General features: G+C 40.1%; 1 protein-coding gene across 7 annotated transcripts in view; it reads left to right on the top strand.

The window, feature by feature from the left end:
• The window catches only part of UBE2F (ubiquitin conjugating enzyme E2 F (putative)), an 82,544-nt gene that overhangs the window by 19,231 nt on the left and 38,968 nt on the right, over positions 1 to 24,345 (top strand). For 6 of the 7 annotated variants that reach the window (XM_064452126.1, XM_064452125.1, XM_064452132.1 and 3 more), the window contains 3 exons: positions 5,156 to 5,223; positions 9,760 to 9,830; positions 15,886 to 15,943. In XM_064452126.1, the coding sequence (XP_064308196.1) occupies positions 5,156 to 5,223; positions 9,760 to 9,830; positions 15,886 to 15,943 (197 nt within the window). The remainder of the gene's footprint in view (positions 1 to 5,155; positions 5,224 to 9,759; positions 9,831 to 15,885; positions 15,944 to 24,345) is intronic. The other variant, XM_064452129.1, reaches the window with a different exon arrangement.

A 24,345-nucleotide genomic window follows, 5' to 3' on the forward strand; every position in this document is an offset into this window, starting at 1 on the left:
AAAGACTAATTTGAATAAGAAAATAAACTTTATGACCGAGCAGAAATACTTTCAGCTCCCTTGCTCTGCACTTCTCATAAATATTTACTAGGAAAGGTTATTAATGTCATAAAATTAGCCTGGTCACAGTGAATTTTAAATTGAAATGAATTTTATAGAAAATCTTGATGAGGGTAACTGCTTATTTAACATCAAAAGTTACTTGTCCTCAAGAAATTCCGACTCCTTTATGTTAGCTATAGCTGCCTGCAGTGTACCATGAGTGGACGTATAGTAGCACACATGAGAAAACAGGTACTACTTACATTTTACTGCCACAATGGACAAACTGTGTGTTCCTGAGACAGATACTGCTGCTTTCTCTGCTGTCTGAAGCTTCTTTTTCCTTTTGTCATCTGAAACAATTGTTCTGTCATTGAAAAATGCCCTTATGCCACCACTTGCCTCTGTTCTTAATTTTGTGCCAGTAATTGGACCAAAAGCTAGGAAAAATAAGGAGATGCTTATAATGCGTGCAGAGTCCTGCCTGCTGCACTGATATTTGGAGCACAAAATTAGAAGTTGAGGCTAAAACATGTAATGACCTGGAAGAAAAAAAAAGGTGAGTTTAGGTAGCTTGCACTGAAGAAAAGGAGAGGAGTATGCAGAGTTAATGCAATTTTCCTGCAGTTCCCAGACAGTTGGGGTAGTTTGGGGTTAGTGTGATTGTTTGAGTCCCGTTCTTTAGGGTATTAATAAAGAGCCTGTTTTCTATGCATGCCATAAAATGACATGTCGGTGAGCATGGCTAAGCATTTCAATGCTGCTAATTCAAGGAGCAGCAATCAAAAGCACGTCCTTTGTGGCCTGTCCTAATTATCCTGCATTTTCTTTTAAAGTGATAAAATAATTTAGTGTTTTCACAGCACTTTTAGCCATCAAAGCACCTTACAAATGCAAACTAAGATTAGAGTCAGATTGTTGATAATGAAACTTGAGAGTGAAGTGGGAGGGATGCTTGCTCTGTTAATACAGCAGTAGGAGGAAAACTGAACCTTAGACATCCCCTTTTTGCAAAAGTCTCATCAGTGACCAACTTCCTAAGCTATGTGCTAAAGCCATTTTATTTGACTGTTTTATTTATAGCATGTCCCTCACTATTAGCTTTGCCAGAAGTTCAGTTCTCCCATCACTGTTACGTGCCTAAAAAATTGAGGGTCTTTGTCCCAGTCTGTATGGGTGTTGTGAGACACGGGGAAGGAAACTACTACCATGTGGGAGAACCTATTGCTTGAGATGCTCTAAGATTACTTTATTGTCAAGGCTTATCTTGTTAATGCATTGCAAGATTTCTGGCTGGGTACTTAGGCCCTCCAGAGAAATGAATTTTTAATATGTATTTGAGTGAGTGATAATGAGTGGCATGCTTTATTGCTGTTTAGTGAAAAGATTTACAAACAAACAGTATTGTAAAAAAAAAAAAAAAGGGGGGGGTGGGTGGGATGGGGGAAGTGCTTTATTCTTCTGATTTGTTAAATACATCCTTGCTTATTTTGTAACAGAACCAGTAGGGTATGCAGCGCACTTCTTGGTTAGTGCTAGCATGGACTGGTGCCAAGGTAAACCCAAAATGTAAAATGAGAAGCTGTAATGCAAGAGAGCAATGATTATTGATGTGTCTTTGAGGGAGACTCAATCATGTAAGTGTGTGGAAGTGACCTGCAGTGTGAGGTACAATGTCTAAAGTGTTCCAAGACTTCCAGATATTTCTCAGCCTTATGTAGAACACAGAAAAACAAATAAAAGAAACTGAAGTAATACACAAGGAACCTCTTACAGCCTGTGGAGGTGTTAATATGGGGTTAGAAAGTGCTTGCGTTAATCACAAACCTTTTTGCAGAGAAAAAAGGGTGTTCTGTCACCATCTGGTCCTGCTATTTTTCCTCTGCTGATCTGATGATAACCTAACCCATCTGCACACCAGTTCAGCTCAGTAATCCTGCAGGAAACCAGACTGTTTTTGTCTTGATGGTTTTATATAGTGAGAAAGGGCTTGCCCCCTGCAGCTGAGCTATCCTTGTCTGATTTCATCCTGCACATGGACACTGAGAGCTTCTGCTGTGGCTGGGTGTCAATGGAGCTAACCTGAGCTAGGTCTGCACGGTGAGGAAGAGCAGGGAAGGTCACCAGCTGTTCAGCCTTTCCACCCCTGCCCACTGCATCTCTTGAGCAATGTCAGAGTGATCTTGCTCTATGTGCTTGGAGTTGAGGGCATATCATAATGTTCTTGCATGCTGCAGAGGCTGTGGGCCTGGTGTTTTCAGTGTGCAGAGACATGTGGAGTGTGGCTCTTCTCCCACTGCTTGACTGGCAGGAATCTGACAGTCTTTTGGCAAGCTCTCCTCCCTTGGAGCTGTTCTCAAATGTTTCTTTTGAACAATTGTATTACAGTGAGGATTCATTAAATCTGAGTATTTTCTTTGACATAAGGCACATGTAGATGCATCTATTTCATGTTAGCAAGGGTGCAATACGAAGAGTTGCTGCTTACTTTGCTCCAAGTCCACGAAATAAAGGAACTATTGAATAGTTCCAAGGAAAAATAACTTTCTGCTGCGGGACTTCCTGAGCAACCTTAGCAGTGTTGGTGTTTTCTTTTACCTTGCTGTACTGTCAGCAGGCTTCTCCCTGTGCAGACACATGTGGGCATTTCATGTGATTGCTTATATTGTGAAGTGATAGCTTGCTAAGTGCTTGTAAGTCAGAGGGCAGCTGGGAAGGCTTTGAGGTACATGGCTTGCTCTGTAGCAAACGCTGAGTTCCTATATGGTGTTGCTTGTTCCTTTTATTATGATCACTGAAAGACCTGGGTGTCTGATTCTTTTGAGTGTGGTTTTATGAGGAATGGTATCACACGTGGAAGTTGTGAGGATTCATGAGGCTTGGTTAAAAAACTATTATAATGTGCTAGATGGCAGATAAAGTGCAGTTAGCTGTGTCCTGTAGGGTAACTTGCTGGTGTTTGAGCTGTCTGAACTCCCAGGGGGATATTGGACCATTTTCATAATCGTTCCTTCCTGGAATAGTCAGTGTCTTGCTTTGAGTGTTTGGTGCATTTGACAGGGAGCAGTTTCATCAAAAGGATGTTGATATAACTCACCTTTTACATCTTATTCTTCAGAAATGGCTTGGTTTACTTATTTTTATTTCAGTATATTTGAAAACAAAAAATAAATGCTTTTTTATCTTGCTTTTTTCCATAAAAATCAGTGCATTTGCATTTACTTTCTGGTAAAGTGTAGCATGCCTGAGAAGACTGCTTAATAAATCAAACACACTTCAAAATTGAATTGGAGTGGAAATGGAGAATGTATCTGGAAAGCATATGTTCTCGACAGGTTATTAAAGTGAGATTTACAATGGCTAAGGCTTGCAGCTTTGCGCTGCAGAGTTCAGTGTGGAGGCAGCTGTAAACATTACTGTGTGGGGTGGGGGAGACCAGCCATGTTCTGTTTTCATACTCTGCCTATGCTGCTGTTGCAGTCCGGAATTTCTGATGCTGTTCATGCACTGAACCTGTAAGTGGTCTGCACAGGCTCCTGGGAGAAGCTGGACCGTGATGTACTTCCCAGTAACTCTTTTGCTGTTCTGCAGGCACAGGTCTTTTGGAAAAGCATGCTGGGCATAGTGTGCAGTTGAGTCTCATCTCTGGCAGCATCAGCTTTTACAGGCTCACTTCCTTCTACAGCTGAGGGTTTGTGTTACCCAACAGGGTGATGCCCTCTCCTTTTACGTAAGTCAGTTGATAAGAAATCACAAAGAGGAGGAGGGTAGGAGCAGACTACTGTCTTGTGATTATGGCAATTACAGTGTGGAAGCTATGGGCTTGTGCTGACAGTGGTAAGATTGTAGCATGGAGTGAAACCTGAGCAAATGGATGTGGTACATTGTCTATTGTCTCCTACCAACCAGTCATGCTAGACATGTGTAGGGACTGGGAAGGCAGCAGGTCCAGAAGACAGCATCCTAAAAGAGGATTTTGATGTCATATAGTAGAGGAGCTGGTCTGTGGGTGGTTTTTTTTTTTTTGGGTGGTTCGGAACAAGCTAGATAATAAGAAAACTCTTCATAGTCTTTCTGTAAATTATGGATTGTTTCACAGATCTTTCCTTTGCAATGCTTGTTTAAAAATATACCGTCATACAATGATAACCAGCCTTCCTGACCTTTAAGTCTTCACTGTGGCTGTACTGTGTGATACCGAGAGCTAGAGTACTCAAAGTAGTTTGAGCCTGATCGTTCCTCAGGTGTCCCAAACCCCCGGTGTGGGCTGGGTGTCTCTGTTTCCCATTCTTAATGAAAAAACTCAATAATGGCAATGCCAGATAGACGTATTTCAGATCACTTGCAAGCATTTCAGCTTCCAAGCACAGCCATCTCAAGAGTTGCAGGCTGACTATTATCCTATTTTATTATCTCTTTCTAAATGCAACTAGACATTTTCAGATGTCGTATTTTAAAAATGTAGCCATTTTAATAATTCAGTATTGAGTCTGAGGCTGACAGAGGCAGGCAGATTTTCCTAACTGATATATCATCCAAAGATAATTACAGTAAAAGAGCTAGCTTGGTCTTTTATTGAGTACACTCTGAAGCATGCTCTTGCACACCATTGTTCATACAGCTCACAATATGAGATTGCTAGCACAAGTATGGGAAGACGTGCTAAATCCTGGAGCAGGATTTAGCATGTGTTAGCAAGTGAAATATGTATCCAGCTCATTCCAAGGGTTGGTGTTGAGGTAGTGCATGCCATATGGGCAATGTGTGGCAGAATTTTTTTCATACAGACAGGAAAAGTTCAAAGGTTCCTCTAGCTTGGTATTGCCTGATGCTCTGATCAGGAAGGTGGTGGAAGGTGGTTTTTTCAGGGTCACTCTGGGACCGTTGACACTTCTGACTTAAATCAGTTTCTGCTGTAAAGGTTTTGGGAGTATGGGAAGACAGTATGTTCACGTTCTCTTTAGACTAGGACGTAGCTAGTACTATGGTGTAAGTAGGTTAAGTATTTGATGATAACCCTGTGCTGTTATTTTGTCTTTGTAATGACAGATATTTGTATTATATGGCATATGTTATTTTCCCTTAACTATTTTTGTTGTGTTTTCTTTGCTAGATGAGGGGTATTACCAAGGTGGAAAGTTCCAGTTTGAAATTGAAGTTCCTGATGCCTACAATATGGTGGTGAGTATTTGTCATTAATCTAGTAGTTGTCACTTTAGATTTCCTTCCCAGTTAATAGGACTTCAGAGGGAACTTGGCACTGAGACTAAGAAAGGGTCTTCTGTCTCTTATGAGGGTATCATGGGATTGTAAAAAAACCTTCATTGCCTGGAATTTTTGGAGGTCATCTAAATTCCTGCTCAAAGCTGGAGTAGGGTTAAAGTGGAATTTAGTTGCTCAAAGCTTGGGACAGCTGGCATTTCAAATCTCTTAGGGTGGAGAATCCACTGCCTCTCTGGGCCCCTGTTCCAATGTTTGGTTACCTTTGTTGTGAATTTTTTACCTATATCAGGTCAGAATTTCCCTTTCTGCATCTTGTCTGTTGCCTCATGTTTTATCACTGTGCACATATAAGAAGTGCCTGACTCCATCTCCTCTATACCCTCCAATTAGGTAGCTGTAGCCATCAATAGGGTCCCTACCCTCAACGTTCTCTTAAGGCTGAACAAATCGAGGTCCCTCAACTCTTGCGCTGCACATGCTCCGGTTTCATCACCATCTTGGTGGATGTCTGCTGGGCTTCCTCCTGTTTGCCAATATATCTGATATATTGGAGTTCAAAATGGGAAACAGTATTTCAGATGAGTCTCAGAGTGGGAAAACTAATTTCTCTGGCTGTTCTTTTACAGTCCAGTGTTTGTAACCAAACAGCCTAAGGCTTTTATTGCCTCAATGATATTATTCCTTAAAGGAAAAATAAGTAGTTGCAACTGTCTGGCAGAGGCTGCTTAGAAGCTTAGATGAGTCACACCTGAGAGCCTCCCTTCTGGCTGAGGTTCCACTCTCATCTGTTCTTTTGGTGTCGATAGTTCAGAGCTCTTCTTTCAGGGAGGTTGAAGGATGTGTAGGGGAGCATACTAGAGAAATGTGTCCAGGAGGACCTTTGGCTTTTGTGTTGAGACGCACCAAGCCTAAATTCAGTGGCATGTATATGTAGTGGTTGCAGTCACACAGTATTGTCTGTATACACGTACAAAGGAGGTGTGGCGGTCTGGAATGTAATAGCTTGAATTCCCAGACTGAGCTTGGAGAATGGTGCATTAACACTGCTAGTAGAGTATAAAGGTTATGTTACTGAAAGCAGAGGAGTTGGGTTTGCATTCCAGAAGATGCCTTCACAAGTTTCCTAATATTCCTTTATTTATAGTCTATGAGTACATGGGATGTGCACTACATCTTATAAAACATTATTGCTTGTACAGGACCGTAGCACTTCTAAAAGAGCATGGAATGTTCCTCCTTTTGATATTTGTGCTCTCCTTTCATAGTGATATTAGTCAAGGATTATCTGTTCAAGTTATTTTTATTAAAGTGTTTAGGATCCTGGTTGTCTTTATACTTCTGTCTAAAACAGGTACATGTACTAATAGTGTTTGCAGTTTTATAGTTTTGATTGTGGTTTTTTTTAAGTTCCCCTTAACCTCAAAGAATTTCATACTGTAATACAGGCCACTTTTACTAGCTTGCGTAAGGTTGCACACACACTATGAGGACAAAAGTAGTTATTTAAGGTTGACTACATCCTTGTTCTAACTTGAATAAATTGTGCCATTGCATACCTGAGAAACATGGTCTTCACTATAAAGGGGGAAACCCTGTCATGTTCTCGACTGTCTAATTTTTCAGTCACCTTCAGTAATAGCAATTTAACTGTGCCCACCATGGCAATGCTGGGCACTGGGGAGCATTACACAATATGTATTCATCTTAATCTTTCAACGTTTTGTGTTTAAGGTGTTTACCTAAAAAACACTGCTGCAGGAAGGTATTTCCTGTGTGTTAACAGGAGAGCTGAATGTTAATTTTGATCTGGGTTTTTTCATTCAATTGCTATAATTAAAGAAATCTTCTGGTTAGTCATAGTTCCCTGCTCAGCACTGGCAGAAAATCTGCAGCAAATGTTAATTAGATATTTTTAAATTCTGAGCACCTCTCATTCAACACAAAAGTTAAAAGTTTTACTTTGTGCAATTTAGAAAAAAATGCAGTGGGTTGGATGTTGGGTTATGGTCAGGTTATTCATGAAAATGTATATGTATGTTTAAAAACATGTTGTTATTTTTTCTGGAGGCTAAAAAGATTAGTTAGAAAATGGATTCAGGCTCTGGGGCAGGGCTACAGTGACTTGCCAGTCTTGTCCGCTGTTCTTACTCCCAACACAAACATGCCTTGAGGTGCAGCTGATGAAATAATGGGTGCTACAAGACTAGGGAGCTGGTGTTTTAAGGAATGGAACCTGATTAATAGGACAGATCTGGTTTAACTAAACTGCCTGCCACCACAAGCCAAGCCTTGTTTGTAGCTCCTGTGGTTCTGATGTATTGTGTTGTTGGAGTAGGCAGTTGTTTAAAGAAACGAGACAAGCTTGGTCTGAAGCTTGTTGTGCAAAACTACCAAAGAATAAGTCAGTACATGTGTAGTTCTCAAATGCTTGCAGATCCTTCTTGTACCATCTGTACTTCCTCACCAATATGTTGAAGTGGACTGAGAATGGATGTGAAAGACAGATTCTATTATCAAAACTATGAGAGATCTGGAAAGATAAGTGGCTGCTTAGAAAAGGAGAAGAAATCAATCTGTTCACTGTTGTGACCCCTGGTTGAGGTTGGATCTACCTGTGCAGCTTTCGGTATCTGAGGCGAAGGATGAGTTTGAGCAATGAAATGAATGGATTTTGAAAGCTTTACTGTGCAGAGTGTTGCATGTATGCACCTGGAGACAGTTAGAGAGATTCAAGTGAAACATTGTTGTGAGGAAATCTTGTGTGGATTTGTTGATGTAAGGAAGACTCAAAGATGACTTGGAACAAGCTTGAAGGAGTTTTGTCTGCAGATAAATTTTGTGATAGTGCTGCAGTTGTCCTGTCTGTCTAACAGGAAGAAGGGCAGAGAGAAATAAAACCTTCATCTTGCTTTTGGGAGTGGGTTTTTTATAATTTTTAGTGATAAAAACACTGTGAAAGGGTAAAGGAATTATTTTGTTTTCACGATATAAAAAATGAGACACCAGTTAATTCACTCTGACTGTGAAGATTTGAGGATTTTAATTATTATTTTGTTTGGATAAAGCTTACATTTTTCTGCTTATGAATATATTTCCTGTTTGAAGGTGCATATGGTAGAAATTTATATTTTTTTATCTTGATCTACTGGCATGGAATAAATACTGCTGCTTTCCCTTTCTTGAGAACTAGACGTAATCTTTCAAAACAATGTGGAGGTGTAGCTAATGAAAAGCTGTGCTGTTAGAAAACTTCTTAGAACATTTGTTTTGAAGGTAAAAAGTTTGAGACTGTTTTCTGCATGCCACTTAATTTTCAATAATGCTGTGATCCGGCACTGGGGCATTCAGTGTCCATTGAGTTATTGGACAAACATGATGTAAGAGTGGAGGAAAGTCAAAGTCTACATTATAAATAGCAGTTGTGGTGATAGGTATTTCTTTTAGTGCTGGACAGGTATATTATGGGTAGTTCAGTACCATGCATATCATCTCTTCTCTAGGGAGGCTTACTTAAAAACATATTTTACCAAAAAGATAACTGGGAAGTTGAGAACAAATCAATGAGACGAAACACATCATGCTGCCATGCAAATAGAGTTATTTGAACTATTTTGTCTCATGACTGAAGACTTCATGGCAAGCAGCAGAGGAAAATAGCTCCACATCTCTAATATGTGATTTATTTGAAGTTATGAAAGGTACCAGTCTGTGCTGGTGAATTCCAGTACACTTACTATAAGAAATCTGGTTGACTAAAAGCTGCAAATTGTAATTTGGAGAGCATGGATGGAACAATGTGCTGTTGCTAAGCTACCAGAATTTTTATGACCCACTCTTTACTTCACAAAACTAGAGCAAATGAGACTGTATTTTAAGAATCTGTATTTCAAAACTCACTATGGAATTCAGAAATATGGTGATCTTGCCTGAAAATAAGTTTGGTGGCTTTTTGTGTTATTGTCTTAAGTTTAGATATGACACTGCTTCTTGATGCTTCTTGTGATAATTCCTATTCAGCTGTGAACAGGAAGGTCTGCCTTTAAAAGAAGCTGGTTTTTTGACAAAGTTGTTATTGCATCGTCTGCTAGCTTTTAGCAAACCCCTGACTTGGATAAGGCTTGGGGGAAAACACTTAGTAGTTTTCCCTTCTTAAATTCTTGTCTTACTGGTTAAGTGTTAAGAAACTAAGTGATATAGAACGTGTTCTTTCCCCTGAAGTAGACAGGAGAAGAAAGTAAATTTTCTTGGCTTTCTTTAAAGTTGTGTTTTTATAAGAAAAAGCCTAATACCATCTCAGCTGTCGTAAAGAGTTGAGAGAAACTAAAAGGGCAGAGGAAGCTGGTGTAACTCCTGTAGGTTATGTTATCAGGGTCTTCAAAATACAAACATAGACTGTGAATATCAAATATATTTGCCTTTTTCAGCTCTGACTTGTAACAGTAATATGGTTTTATTTTAAAGGATAACATCGTAACTCTCTTTCTCTCCTGGCAGCCTCCAAAGGTAAAATGCTTGACAAGAATCTGGCATCCGAACATTACAGAGACGGGAGAAATCTGCCTAAGGTAGCAACAGCATTCTGGTTTTTTACCTTGGAGATTTTCCTGTGTAATAAAACACTGTGTGTAATTTTCGTGCCAGTATTTTTTCAACAGATTCCACAAATCAGTGGCATGTGACCCTTGGGAACTTAGAAATCTACTGAAAGTATTGTTCTTGCTTTGTGTTAGAGACCATGTAGAGCCTGGCTCTTCAGGTTCAGACTTCGTTTTGTTTTACTTAAGGTAAAAATATAAATGCCAACCTGAACAAAAATTAGTTGTTGTGGTTTTGTGTTTTTCTGTTTTTTTTCCTCCATAGATAAATAGTCCTCAGGCCCTGAGGGGGCTTAAGGCTTTACTTCTTTAATGCCTGAATGTGTTAAGTGCTGGAAGATTATTTATATTTTAAGAAGAAAGGAAGAAGTGGTCGTTAAACTTTGACAGTAACTATTCTATATCTGCTGTTTGTTTATTTTAGCATTTAATATCCATTTTAAGACAGGTGCCAGTTACATTCCCCCACCTCTGTTTTGTTATAAGTCAAAATACAAAGCCTTAAAAGCTTTACTTGACCAAAGCGAGAGGCTTATGTTGCTGTGCGGTTTTACTTGATAGTAAATGTTTCCTCTTCAAAATCAGTTTCTGAAACTTTGGTGTTTCAGTGTTTCATCAGGAGTACCTGATGGTGAAATTGGTCAGAAACCGAATGTAAACAGAAATGAGAAGCATGACTGTTGTTTTTTTCAAGTTAATGGGGTATAACAGAAAAAGTAGATGAAGCAGAAGCAATGAATACAAGTGAGATTGAAAGCTGTTCTGAAAAGCCAAAATAATGGCCACCATGTGTAACAAATTGGTGCTTAAAAAAAGAAGCTAGATTTTTCCTCTAGATTTAAAAATAATTTTAATTCTGTGTTCAAGGTCCTGGTGAAAATGAAGTTTTCACAGGGTAATCTGTGAAAGGTCCTGATGAGCAGGTCAGGCTCATTAGCTGTTACCAGCTAAAAGGGCTGATATCAGTGCTTTTAGCCACAGTGTTTTGCTCTATGCTTCTGAGAAGCTCTGTCATCAAAGGCTGATAGAAACCAGCCTCAGAAGCTGTAGGATGTTCCTGGTGCTTGGTAGTGCCAGACTGCAGCAGGAACACAGGCAGCTAGGGTTGGTGTCCATAGAATTTACCTCACTTTGGGATTGGAGGATTTAAAAGCTGTGGAAAAAGTGCTAAATCTTCCGAGATTACCTAAAAAACTGGTTGTCCATGGTTATTTGGAGCTGTTTGCTGGTCATACAGCAAGGTTGTTTTGTCTAATGCATATTGCTGCTTTTACCAATTTGCTGGACTTGTGGTGTTTCTGAGTGCCTCCTAGGACTGTTGCATTTTACACAGTCGAACTTGTCACTTCGCAGTAGGGAAGACTGTTTTAAGGATCATGTTTTTTCAGAGTAAATTCCACTAGAGTTCTTGTGGCTTAGTCACTGGAAAAAGCTTAGATACTTTGAGTCAAATAGTGTAAGTAAAGGAATGAATAAGTGAGCTGTTCGGAACCAGGGAACAAGAAATGCTAGACACCAAACGATAGCTAAAAGTTTAGCTCTGACTACACTGTTACATCTTCTGAGGTTAAATAAAGCCTCCTCACATTCTTAAGGATATTTTACTGTTTCTTGTTTTAAATGGTTTTAATTATGATGGATGAACATAGTGTTGGAGCATCATAATTCTACTTAACAAAGTGATTTTTTTTTAAGCATCTGCACTGAAACATCAGCTTTACTTGATTGTCATGTATCAAGCATTTGAAATGTCTTACTGTTTAGATGGAAAAACTAAAATAACTTGGATTGCTTTATGCCTGTTATAATGGAGAATGCACTCTATATATAGTACCTGCAATCATACAACAGTCTTCACATTAAAATAGCTTCAGTTGTTTTTAAAAGCAGAAAAAAATTCCTTACCAGTATTCTTCCCAACTGTCTTTTACAGACCTCATACTATGGTATATGTTGGTCTGATAATCATCCCTGAATTAAAACATAACAAATGATTAAACTTGTGGTCAAGTAATAGTTTTGGGCGGGAAAAGTGTTGTTTCTCTGTGCTTTATGGAGCATATTAATAATGGACTATATTAATTAGGTCTGGACCATACTTGTGGATATTGGCTCCACTGCACATGTGGATAGAAGACATCAAGAGACATAGAAAGGATATGCTTGCTTACTACATACACCAGTTGACTACTTTCTTGACAATGTGTAATGCATGTCACTATTTCCCAGCCTCCTCCCCCCATTGATGTGATCTCTGCCAAAGGTGTTTCCCTCATTGACCGCATAAGCTTTTAGAATAGTTTAATAACTCAGAAATTTCACTACTTTTCTGCAATGTGGTGAGGTGATCAGTGTTGTTGATGTGTCTTTTTTGGCAATAGGTGTCGTTAGTTAAAGTTTGGTCGCTTTGTGATGCAATATTAGTGTGTTGAATGGTGAAATGCTTGAAGGCTGATTAATTGTATCATCTAGTATAGCTCAGTGTTGCAATTTCTCCGGTTATAAAAGCTGGTTAAGTTGGTTGCTTGTTTTTGTTCCCCAGTGCTCTTCCCAGTCTCCTCAGCTGTGCCAATGTGGAAACAAAACGCTCTTTAGAAAGACTTTCCACACCAATTGCTCCACTCATTCAGTCTATAGCATGGCTACCAGAATGGTTGTATTGGCGGTGCAGGATAAAGCAGGGAGGTGGGCAGTGGGGTGTGAGCAAGAGAATAACCTCTATAATGTGTCCCTGCCAGCGACAGGTTTCTGAAGTGTGTTTACAGCTTTTTGATTCAAACTTACCTTGAATGGTAATTTCTGTTGACAAAAGGAAGGCAAAAGTTCTGTTGGAACTGACATTTTATGTTGATAAATATGTTCATCTGAGATCTTTCACACAAAGCAGACTTTTTTTCCTGGACTAGTCTCCCCATTACAGTAATTTTTAGTCACTTAAGCTGTAAATCATGTCAGCTGGAGTTTCAGAAAGTTTTAAGCTTGCTAGAGCCATGCAGTTCCCAGATCAGTAGATGTTTTTACAAGATCTCTTTAGGATGCTGTGTATTTTAAAAGAAAAAGTTCCTCAAAATTTTTCCTCAAATCTTTTTTCCATGCAGGAATTACTTACAGAATGAGAAGATGTTTGTGGAAATGAAAGCTAAGCAGCTGGCTGGTCACATCAGTGGCTGTTCTGGTTCCTACAGCTTAAAAAAATACTAATTTTGCAGCCTTCCCATAGAAACTCTGATGTCAGGATTTGAAGTCATGTTCTGGGAGGTCTCCTTAGATACAAACACCAGACATTAAGGTGCAGTTATAAGTTCCAGTCCCCCCATGACTGAGGACACACTTGGCTTTTCTCAGACCCTACTACAGCTGAAGAAAAATCAAATGGAAATAAGTGTTTTACTGTCCTTCCATGTTCCCGGTGAAGCTTCCTGCCTGACAAACTCCTGCTTGTGCCACAGCATTCCCCCCCTCCTCTCAGCCCTGCTGCCGCTTCCCCAAGGCATGCACTTACTCACCAGCTTCAGTAATCTGAAGTGCTGCAGAAATTGAGTGGTTGGTTTACCCCTCTCTTTGCTTTCACAAATTCATTCTCAAGCATCACAAGGGAAGTTTCTGAATGTTTATTCAATCTAAATACTACTAAATGAGTTTTCTGGCATTCCTGTATGAGACAGCAAAGTCCTGCCAATTTTAGAATAGTCACTTCAAGTAAACAGGTTTTCCTGCTCATCAGGTGTCCTGAAACCCTGGTAGAACAGGTGGCTTTTCTGTTATATCTGGCAGTTCATCAAAAGCAGCTTCATGAAGCACTGAGTGGGCAAGAACTCTGCTGGTTGTGCCATTTGAGAACTTCCTCGTAGCCCAGCTCCTCTATGGCAGCAGGACCTGTGGATGACAGGTCTCTGAACGGAAGCTACATGCAGATGATTGTTCATCCACTGAACTAGTTTGTAATGTTTTGTGTACTTCTGCTCATTTAGGTGTTCATTCTGTTGTTTGTGTGTATGATGCTCTGAGAGTAGATCACCAGTCAGACCTCCCAGCTGCCTGGCGGTCATATTTAGGTTATCCCTGTGGAGAATGAGATGTGGCTTCTCTAGGCACCCTGTTCTGGGAAAAGTTTTGATTAGGGGCCTGAAGTTCATTCCCACTCTGTAGGAAGAAAGAGGATGCTTCTCTAAAAATTAATTATACCAGCAAATTAGAAATTTGAGGCAAAGGTACACTTATCTATCTTCATTGCTTTTCTGCCAGAGCTCTGAGGGGCACAAGTGTCTTCTCTGAAGTCCTGGCTGCTGGTGTCCAGCAGGAGTTATGCTGAGAGAGAGCTGAGGCTTCAGGAAGCTGGAAGGGTATTAACAAGGCTTAGCTGATATAGAGCTCAAAGTGCCTGAGCATCAGTGGGTATTTTTACGCTTTTTTTTGTGTATGTTAGCTTATTCCTCACTCTTAAGTTCACATGTAAGTGAGCTCTGTGAAGAGGTAGAGAGGAGTACTGTAGCTAAATTTTATGAGGAGCAGACAAAGCAAGCTAAAAACTCCTGTTATTTCCACAAAACTTGAAAACCCTAGCTCTTGCCTGTTCACTAGGGGTTTTGCTTTTACTTTTGTAATACGAACAAAAGCTGTAGCCACAAGATGCTATTTTTCATGTTCTTGAAACTACTTTTGAGGTGCACTAGTGGTCATGGCATATTTTTTTAAAGGCATAGAAATGAGATTAGCAGCACAGTTAAGATGCAATAGTCTTGTCCAGTATGATCATCCTGTTCCTAACCTCTCTACACTGAACAAGAGCTAATGCTAGTCTTAGTGTATTTCCTTGGATTAAAAACTCTGCACATTCAATAAATAACTACATGGATAGCCTGTATGGTCTGGTCATCTGCTGCAACTTAAAAATGACTTAATATATGTCATCCTGAAAGTTGGTAAAACCTAATAGTTAAAGACTATTTCACTTAACCCTATCATTTCAGTAGTAGAAGCTGCTGGTGGTGATGAATTTTTGCACTTTGCTGTATGAGTTTACAGTTTTAGATTACATCTTAACAGAGGAAGATGCGATTGTGAAATGATGTGTGTGTACTGAAGTACGCTTCAGTGATTTCAGCTGGTAAATAGGCCAACAGCTTCACTGAACTTAATATGTAGCATAATATGAAGGTCATAAAATTTCTACACAGTATGTGTATAGGAAAGTCTATCTTATTTTTATTAATATTTGTATGTATTTATGTTAAAATTTGAGAGAATGTAGTATAGTTTATAAGGAACTTTTTCCTCCTGTGAGCAATATCTCTTGCCCAGAGTAGTTTTCATCATGATTTTTAGTTGGGGATATATGATGTTGAGTCTGCCTGTAAAGCCTTAAAATGTTCTGCATGCAATATAGCTCACGTACTGGAAGAGGACTGTAAGGCCCTGTCGCTACGCTGTCCTGTGCTGTGTTCCTCGAAGGCTTGAGATGCATCTGCAAAACCTTCCTGAGCAGGCAGACCAAACCTTATTTCACTTTCCTATCCCTGTGTCTCAGAAGCTGAAGTCCCTTCACACAAAGATTACTGTCATCCTCTCTTCTTGCTAATTAGATACCTATCAAAAATACCCTTTTTTTGATTGAACTGTGACAGGTTTGTTGAGATGGGTTATTCTGCAAACCTATCTCTTCACCAAAGATGAACATGTTCTAAACCAGAGTGTGTGTGTCTGTGTGCTCAGGGGAAAATAAAGGTTCCTTGCTGAGACTGTGTCAAAGATTTCTGTCACACTTACTTTGCTTGATGAAAATAAATCAGTTCTTTTGACAAAGGTTGAGCTCAGATTGGGAGATCTGTAGTGACACTATGTAGAATGTAATTCTAGGAAGATATCCCAATTCTTGTGCTTTAAAATCCCAGTATCTAGATATAGTGCAAGAGGTAATTCTTATGTGGCAATTACTTCCTAAGTTCTTAATGTTTGCTGAGAAGATTTCTGACAAAGGTTGTTTAACTAGAAGTTGCACTGTATAATATGTGTGTCTTTTTTCCAGTTTATTGAGAGAACATTCAATTGATGGCACTGGCTGGGCTCCAACTAGAACATTAAAGGTACTATTTCTTTTTAGATATGTACATTGAACTAGATATATCTTTTAAAATACTTTTATGGATTTGGAAAGAGACAGATAATGTGGTTTGCTCTAGAAACAACTGAGGTTTTCTTTCAAGTGTTGGTGGCAATACTGAAACAAGTACAGTGCTAACTGATAATACAAATGTTTGCTAGTTTTAGCATAGCTGTACAAATACTGCCTTGACTGATAAAAGTTTTTGTAGAATGGTGTGACTGCTGGTGACCCTGAGAAACCATGGTCAGTAAGGGTGGTCTGTGTTTTTTAACCCAGGCAACAAATACAAGAGCATGACCTGAGCAGGACTAGCAGTAATCCATAATGCTTGTAACTTTCATTGCATTGACATTCCTGATGAATCAGTAGTCTGTCTTCTTTTTTTTACCCCCAAGCTCCTCTGTGTAGAGGCAAGTGAAAGGCAAGTTGCATTTGGGAGAAATGCCATGTGGAACATAGTGCAGTAACTACACTTTGATTGTCTTGAATTCTGTTTCATTCCCAGTGTTCGAAGGAGAGAGCAGCGCATCTGCACTTAAGTATTGTATAAAGCAGGGCACTCTTCGCTGTTTTAGCTGCTCCAGTGAGGAACTAACTGCCTCTGCCCTTTAACCTTACCTCAGATGTAAGTTTACCCAAGTCACTAAAATGTAAGTGAAATCTGGCCCCTGTAAAATTGCTGGTAGTTGTGCCACTGTGATTGCAGAACTACTTCAGAGGTTGGTCCCACCACACCTGGGCAGCGTTAACAAACTAAGTCATAGTTCCTGTATAAAATACTCCTAGGTAGATTGTCACATAGGACATGCATTTCAGTGCAGTGACTGTCCTTGTCTTGCTACGGGAAGCAGTTGGTTGTCCATTTACTGTTCCATGACCTTACTGTCAGAAGAATCTGGCAGAACACTGAGCAATAATCTCCCTTTTGCTTTTACCAGGAACCCTGCCAGAATTGGTTCTTAAAGAACATTAGCTACATTAGGCAGATAAAGGGTATGTGTCAGGTGTTTGTTTCTTTTCAAAAGGCAAATTGAAAATGAGTTTTATCTAATCTTGATTTCCTTTTTGGCACTATGAATGTGGTCTGTGACTTGCTTCATCTGTAAAATCTCTTCATGAGCATCTGACTTTTTGGAAAGTGAAATAGAATCTGTGTTTGGTGTTTTGTGGGTTTTCATAAACACCCTTTCCCTATTTCCCCTTTTTTTTAATCAGCTGGTATGATTTTGTTTTGCCCTTGTGTGTCTGTTTTCGTATTAGGTTAAATCAAGACACTGACTGGGTAATTAAGTTAACTGGTTCTGTTCCTGTCCCTGTATTTCATTCGCAGACAAAGTTTTTGAACTGCAAGTTTTAAGCTTCAGCCATTAGAAAATTAGTACACCAATATTGCAATTGGACAAGGATGTACACATTTTTATCTGTTCTTCTAGATTTGTTCATTGTATCTTTCTTATAGAAATTAAAATACTGTTGCATATTAGAGCTATGGGTGGGAATAACTGCTGACATTATATGTACTTCCTGTCATCAGTGACGATGGAAGATGTGTGTTAATCTTCTTTTCTGTTTTATTCTTGCATCAGTTTGCTAATTGTGTGATTAATTTCATAGATTAAATATCCTGGAATTTCAACTACCAGGAGACTCAAATTACTGAGTATTATGAAGCATTTTAGGGAGTTTTTGCCATCAAGACATTAGCGGGGGAAAAAAACTTCCACAGCCCCAAACAAACAAAAAAACAACCCAGGAACTTCATTTATGGGTGTTGAAATGAAAGGTTCGTTAAGAGATAATGAATAGTAGCTTAACTGTAAAAGGAAAAACTGAAAATCCAGCATCCCCCTTGGATTTTGTGGTATTTTTTTTGTGGTGGTTTTTTTTTTCCCCATGGCCATTGAAGCACCACAATTGCAAGCTTGCATTTTATAGCTTTAAAAAAAAAAAATAATCCCACATTGCAAAGCTTTTATTCCTTACCTTTTGTCTTACTAGTCTCCATTTTAAACAAATATGCAGTTTCAGTAAGTGTTCTCTCACTTGTTATGTTGTCACTTCATGTGATTTGAAGTGTCATTACAAAAAGTAAGTACCACATGTTGGTCCTGTTTCCAAGTTGTGCCTCTGTAGAAATGCTGCTGTTATACTGTGCCTCTAGTACACAAGGAGCCTGAAAAAAATCGAGCATCAGTAGCCTTTGAGGATGTTGGTAAGCTGAAGCGCTATTCCCAAAACGATTTTTTTGCTCGGGACACAAATTGTAATTAGATGGTAACCAGTATCTGGTGCAGGTCTGTTCTTTGAAGATATTCTTTATCCACTCCAAGTTTGCTCTTTGAAAGGACTAATAAACATGGGAAGTGTGGGTCTCAGTCAGAGCCAGGGTTCCTGATGGCTGCTCTATCAGCTGCTCTTTCAGATCTTTGGCTGTCTCTCATCTGTGAAGCTTCATGCGTGCCTTCCTACGTGTTTTGAAGCTTGATTAGTGTCCAAGTGCTTAGATTCCAGGCTATACACGCTTCTGAGATGGAAAATATGGAATTTTGCTGGTTTATCATCAATATGGCCACAGAGTCATCTGTCAGTGTGCATTAATAATTATGGTAGCAATTAACTATAGACCACAGAATTATGTGAAACAGTGACAAACTGGTAGCAAATGAGAGCCATGAAAAGTGACCCAGATTACTTTTATCTCTTAACACTCCACCTGCACCCACTAATCCATCCTTCCTGAATCCTTTGTTTTCAACACTTGGACACCATGGTTTGGAGGACCTGTTCATCTCCACAAGTGGAATATTGTGTGAATTTGCACAGTAGAGCTAAGGGATAGTATGTGGTCTTGCCCAATGATGGACTGGAAAGTCAGTATTTCATATTCCACTCATCAGTAGTACAAAGGCAGCTTGGTTCTCTGGAGGAATAGTACCCAAATTTGTCCAATAAAGCACTCTAAAACATTGCTAAAATATTTGAGACTGGGGACGTACTATATTTCTGTGACAAAAATTGGCAGGCATTACTAATGCAGCCATTCTGAGTGCATTAGTAAAACCATTCGAATAGATGACGCAAAACCTCGAAAGCCACAGGCACAAACCAGCTCTCCTGCAATGCAACTGCTTGCGTTTATGTTACATGCTTAACATTTTAGATGGCTTAAATTTTAGAAGTTTTAGATTGCCTCATCTTGTGTAGCCTTGTGGTGGCAGCAGAGGTCTTACATGAGAAGTCCTTCAAAACAAACTGCTGTGACCTTTTTAACACTTTCTTTAGGGTCAAACAGGTAGAAACTTAAAGAAGCATTTAAATTATGCCTTTTAAGTTGTGGGGGTTTTTTGGGGGGGAATCTCCTAAATACTTTTAAGTTATCTGATAAAATGTGTTTTAACAGTGTAGAGAATTCTTATGGGGATAAAAAAAGGCTAACTCAATTTTATTTTCTAGCATTTTTACAGAATCACAGACTGGTAGGGGTTGGAAGGGACCTCTGGAGATCATCTCGTCTAACCCCCCTGCTTGAGCAGGGGGCACAGGACTGTGTCCAGGCGGGCTTTGAATGTCTCTGGGGAAAGAAACTCCACAACCTCTCTGGGCAGCCTGTGTCACTGCTCTGGCACCCTCACAGGAAAGAAGGTTTTTCTCAAGTTTAGGTGGAACTTTCTGTGTTCCAACTTGTGCCCATTGCCCCTTGTCCTGTCATTGGGCACCACTGAAAAGAGTCTGGCCCCATCTTCTTGACACCTGCCCTTCAGATATTTATAAGCATTGATGAGATTCCCCCCTCAGTCTTTTCTTGTCCAGGTTGAACAAACCCAGGTGTCTCAGCCTTTCCTCATAAGGGAGATGCTCCAGCCCCCTGATCATCTTCATATCTCTCTGCTGAACTTGCTCAAGCAGTTCCTTGTCCTTCTTAAACTGGGGGGCCCAAAACTGGACACAGCACTCCAAATGCAGTCTCACTAGGGTGGAGCAGAGGAGGAGGATGACCTCCCTCGACCTGCTGGCTGTACTCCTTTTAATGCTCCCCAGGATACCGTTGGCCTTCTTGGCTACAAGGGCACGTTGCTGGCTCAGGGTCACCTTGTTGTCCACCAGCACTCCCAGGTCCTTCTCAGCAGAGCTGCTTTCCAGTAGTTCAGCCCCCAACCTGTACTGGTGCATGGGGTTGTTCCTCCCCAGGTGCAGGACCTTGCGCTTGCTTTTGTTGAATTTCATGAGGTTCCCCTGGGCCCAGCTCTCCAGTCTCACTGGATGGCAGCGTGGCCTTCCAGCATATCAGCCATTCCTCCAGCTTGGTATTGTTAGCAATTGTCTGCTGAGATTACACACTATCCCTATGTCCAGGTCACAGTTTCCCCAGTCATCTTTTTACTGCTGATGTATTTGAAGAAACCCTTCTTGTTATCCTCGACATCCCTTGCCAGGGAGTGGGCCTTGGCCTTCCTCATCACGTCTCTGCATACCCTGACAACATTCCTACATCACTCCCAAATGCCCAGTCCCTTTCTCCACATACTGTGAGCCACCCTCTTCCATTTGATTTCCTCTAGAAGCTCTTTGCTCATCCTTGCAGGTCTCCTGGCTCCTTTGCTTGACTTCTTCCTCCTAGGGATGTACTGATCTTGAGCTCGGAGGAAGAGGTCTTTGAATACTGACCAGCTCTCTTGAATGCCCCCTGCCTTCTAGCGTCCTACCATGGGATTCCTCCAAGCAGGTGTTTGAAGAGGCCAGAGTTGGCTCTCTTGCAGTCCAGGGTTGTAATCGTACTTGTCACCCTGCTTCTATCACGCAGGATCCTGAACTTGACCATCTCATGGTCACTGCAGCCAAGGCTACCCCCAACTCTCATGTCCTCAACCAGCTCTTCCTTATTTGTTAGTATAAGGTCAAGCAGCCCATCTTGCCTTGTTGGCTCCTCCCACACCTGCATCAAAAAGTTATCCTCGATGCTCTGCAGGAACTTCCTGGATAGTGCATGCCTTGCCATGTTGCTTTTCCAGCAAATGTCAATGTGGTTGAAGTCCTCCATGAGAACCAGGGCCTGTGATTGTGAGTACTTCCAGCTGTTGCACTTAGTGTCATCTTGTCTGTGATTGAATTCTCTAAGTTACGAAGTGTTAAATTTTTTTTTCCATTTTACTACTTCCTGCTACTGAACATGTTTACATAGACCACTGTTAACAGCAGCCTGTGTTCTAGTGAAGGCACTAAAGAATGTGCTGTTTCTGAATTCCTGTATTACATACTTTTTAAATCAGGTTATTAAGAAAGTTGGGCTTTAACCCTGAAACTGATCATTGGTAGGTTAATATTTTAGAACAATCTATATATATGCTGTTTTTAATCACTGTTGATGTGATTGTAAATGTTCTCTTTGTCCACGGGAAGACTCCGAAATCCCGAATTCTTAAATAATTACTGGTAGCAGTTTGCTTATGGATTGTGTAAAAACTGATGCAACTGATCTTCGTGTAATCTTTTCCTTCTTTGTAGCTAGCTGTGAGTTAGCAACAGGAGCTTATTTACCTTTCAGTCTCCATTCTGTTATGTTGCACACTTCCTTCTCTAAAGCAGAGTATTCATAAAGTAAAGGACTGCTGAAGTTATTTTGGACCTCTGCTCAAACTGTCTGAACTTGGTTTTCTCCTGCTTTTAGCTCTGATGGTCAAAACAGAAGTTTTCTAGGCAGAAAGCAAATAGGTCGTTTTAATTCCATTCTGTTCTCCAATATTTATTTTACTGACAATACTAGCTTTTAAATACCTAGTATGAAATAATGCTATTGTTGCTCTGATACCCTGTTTGTTGCCCCTCAATAATTCTTATCTGAAACTTGGAAGTGCTTTAGTAGCTCCTGTTAGTCCTCAACATACACTTCCTTGTACCTTACTCATGAGTATCATCTGCCTAGTTACAATAGGCCTCCCTAGTATTCATCAACTTTCTCTCAAATGCTTGCTTTTACTTTGCTATAAAATTATCTTGGGTGATTGATTTTGAAAAATAAAGGAAGAAGTAGGTCTGTGTATTGTGATTGCCTAATTGGTTCTGGAAGTCAAGCTGTTCCTTCTACAACTGGAAATTGGTCAGTGACTGATTTATGAACCATAAAAATAATCAAAGCACATTTGTGCAACTCTGGCTCAGCCTCCCGGAGTATAGAAATGTTAAAACCAGTATTTTAAAACATATGATGGATATTCATAAGGAATATTTGGTCCTTTTCTTGTAACCCTGTTCTGATGGAGCTATGATTGGTTTCAGATAACTGGAGAACTATTTTCTGTAGGATTTTCATGTTGTATATGCATTTCAGCTCTTCAGTGAGGTATTTTAAAGAGATGGTTTTTGTTATTGTGTTACTGCTGTCAGGAGAGATAGGAGCAGGTGTGGGAAACAAGAAGATAGTTTTAAACCATAGACATGCAGGCAGCTTTTTATACCTATCTATAGGAAAACAATTTCTTTTTTTCCAGGAATTCCTTTCCCATAGCTTCAGATACTAGGTTAAGAAATATCTGTATGTGTTACTAGGTAATCTAATCTAAAAGGAATTAAGACTAGTTTATGATAAATTATTGCTATTTGGAGTTTATCCATAAGAGGCTTGCTTATTTAATTATCACTTAATACTAAATGGAAAAATATGCCATGTTTGTTGTGTTAGCTCTGCTGTTGTCTTCAGGCAGTAAAATTATTTTATTTGAAATCATGCAGATGTCAGGCTAATCTCCTGGAGAAATAAATCAGAGGGTCTTGACTTAATTTTTCTAGTTACTTTTACTTCAACGTCTAAGCATAAACCTGGGTAGTTATCAAAGCTTCAGTATAAGCACAAAACTTTAATTCATTGTCTTCATAAAAACAGGTGGTCTGCTGTCAAAATTATATGTAATTAGCATAGAGTAGTATTTTAAATAGGCAAGAACTGCCACTGCCTTCACGATGAAGGGAAAAAAAGTAAACCTGTGTGTTCTGCGTTGTTCCCATTAATTCTTGCTTCTGATACTGTTTTTCTCAGCCAGCATTATGATAACATTTTTCTGTTACTGGTTTATTCAAATCCCATTTTGGAATGGGTCTTTGTACTGTATGTAGAAATGTCAAAGCATGTGCTTGTAAAAGCTGCCTTCCTGGACAGAATATGTTTATCTTCCCTATCAGTGAAGTAAGGAAGAGAAATTCATCAAAAGAAGAAAAGGAAAGGCTTCATAGCAGTGGCAAAGAGCAGAAATGCCAGCTCTTACTGTGCAGGAGGAGAAATTACCAGGAAGTCAAGCATAGCTTAGCAAGGAGACTCTTGATCTAATATGACATTTACAACCAGCTCCTGGTATCTTTGTGCTCACGATCACAAAGATTACAAAACTGGGCTCCTGAGAAGTTGTATGTGTGATCTCTAAAAGGAGATGGACTCTGTCAGAGTGTCTGCTGCTTCCTGGTATAGTCCAGTACAGAGCCTCTTGAGTTCTGGGGAGAAACATCACCTGGTATGCTTAAAATTATTCACTCACACCAATTTCAAATACTGCATTAAACAGAAGGTCACCTGTTTCTTCAGGGGGTGTGCCTTCACCTGTCTTCTCTGGTATTCTACAGGGATTACATCAGGTGGGTGTGGTCTCAGGCAATGTGTCCATGCCTCCTGCACTGTTGCCCACTTAAGACTTTTTGCACCACCTAATTTCTCCTTGTGCTGTTTCCAAGAGGTGGTGGTGGTGTCTCTCACCCAAGCCTACTCCCTACCTGGAGCAGTGTTCAGCATGATGGGTAGGAAGGAGAGAGGTGGACTTAATTCTGTGCCTGCAGCAGCTATCCCAGAAGGACACCCTGGATAAGCTGACATCCAGGCATGTGCACTTTCTTTTGTCTGAGGAGCAAGATGTGCAGAATAACTTTCTGGGAGTCCTTACTTCCTCAGCTATGCTGTCTGTGGCTGGCTGTAGGTTTTATGGGTGACCTTCTGGCTGAAATATTGTTCAGAGGAGGACTGTACCTGCTCACCTCTTAGTACTCCCTCTGGGGTCACATCCAGCTCATCATCTTCATTTGCAGAGCTGCCTGCCTTCCTTGTATGCAGAGAGCACTTAGAGGTCCAGCTCTGCATGCTGATCTCCTGGGGGTTCCCAGGGCCACATAGCACGTCTCCTGCTGCCAACACCTTTACTTTTTCCGTGACTTCACACAGTGAGTAACAAAATACAACATATGGTTGCAAGTAAATGGCTTTGAGGAAAGGCTACTGCAGCAGCAGGGAGTTACACCTGCAGCTTAACAGAAATAGGGCAGTGCAAGTGTTTAGTCTTATCTTTATTCCTGGAAGACTTAGTCTATTTACGGAAAGGGCGTGATGTCAGTACTGCAGGTCTCGAT

This window comes from Phalacrocorax carbo, chromosome 5, assembly GCF_963921805.1.
Source record: "Phalacrocorax carbo chromosome 5, bPhaCar2.1, whole genome shotgun sequence".
Taxonomy (NCBI): domain Eukaryota; kingdom Metazoa; phylum Chordata; class Aves; order Suliformes; family Phalacrocoracidae; genus Phalacrocorax; species Phalacrocorax carbo.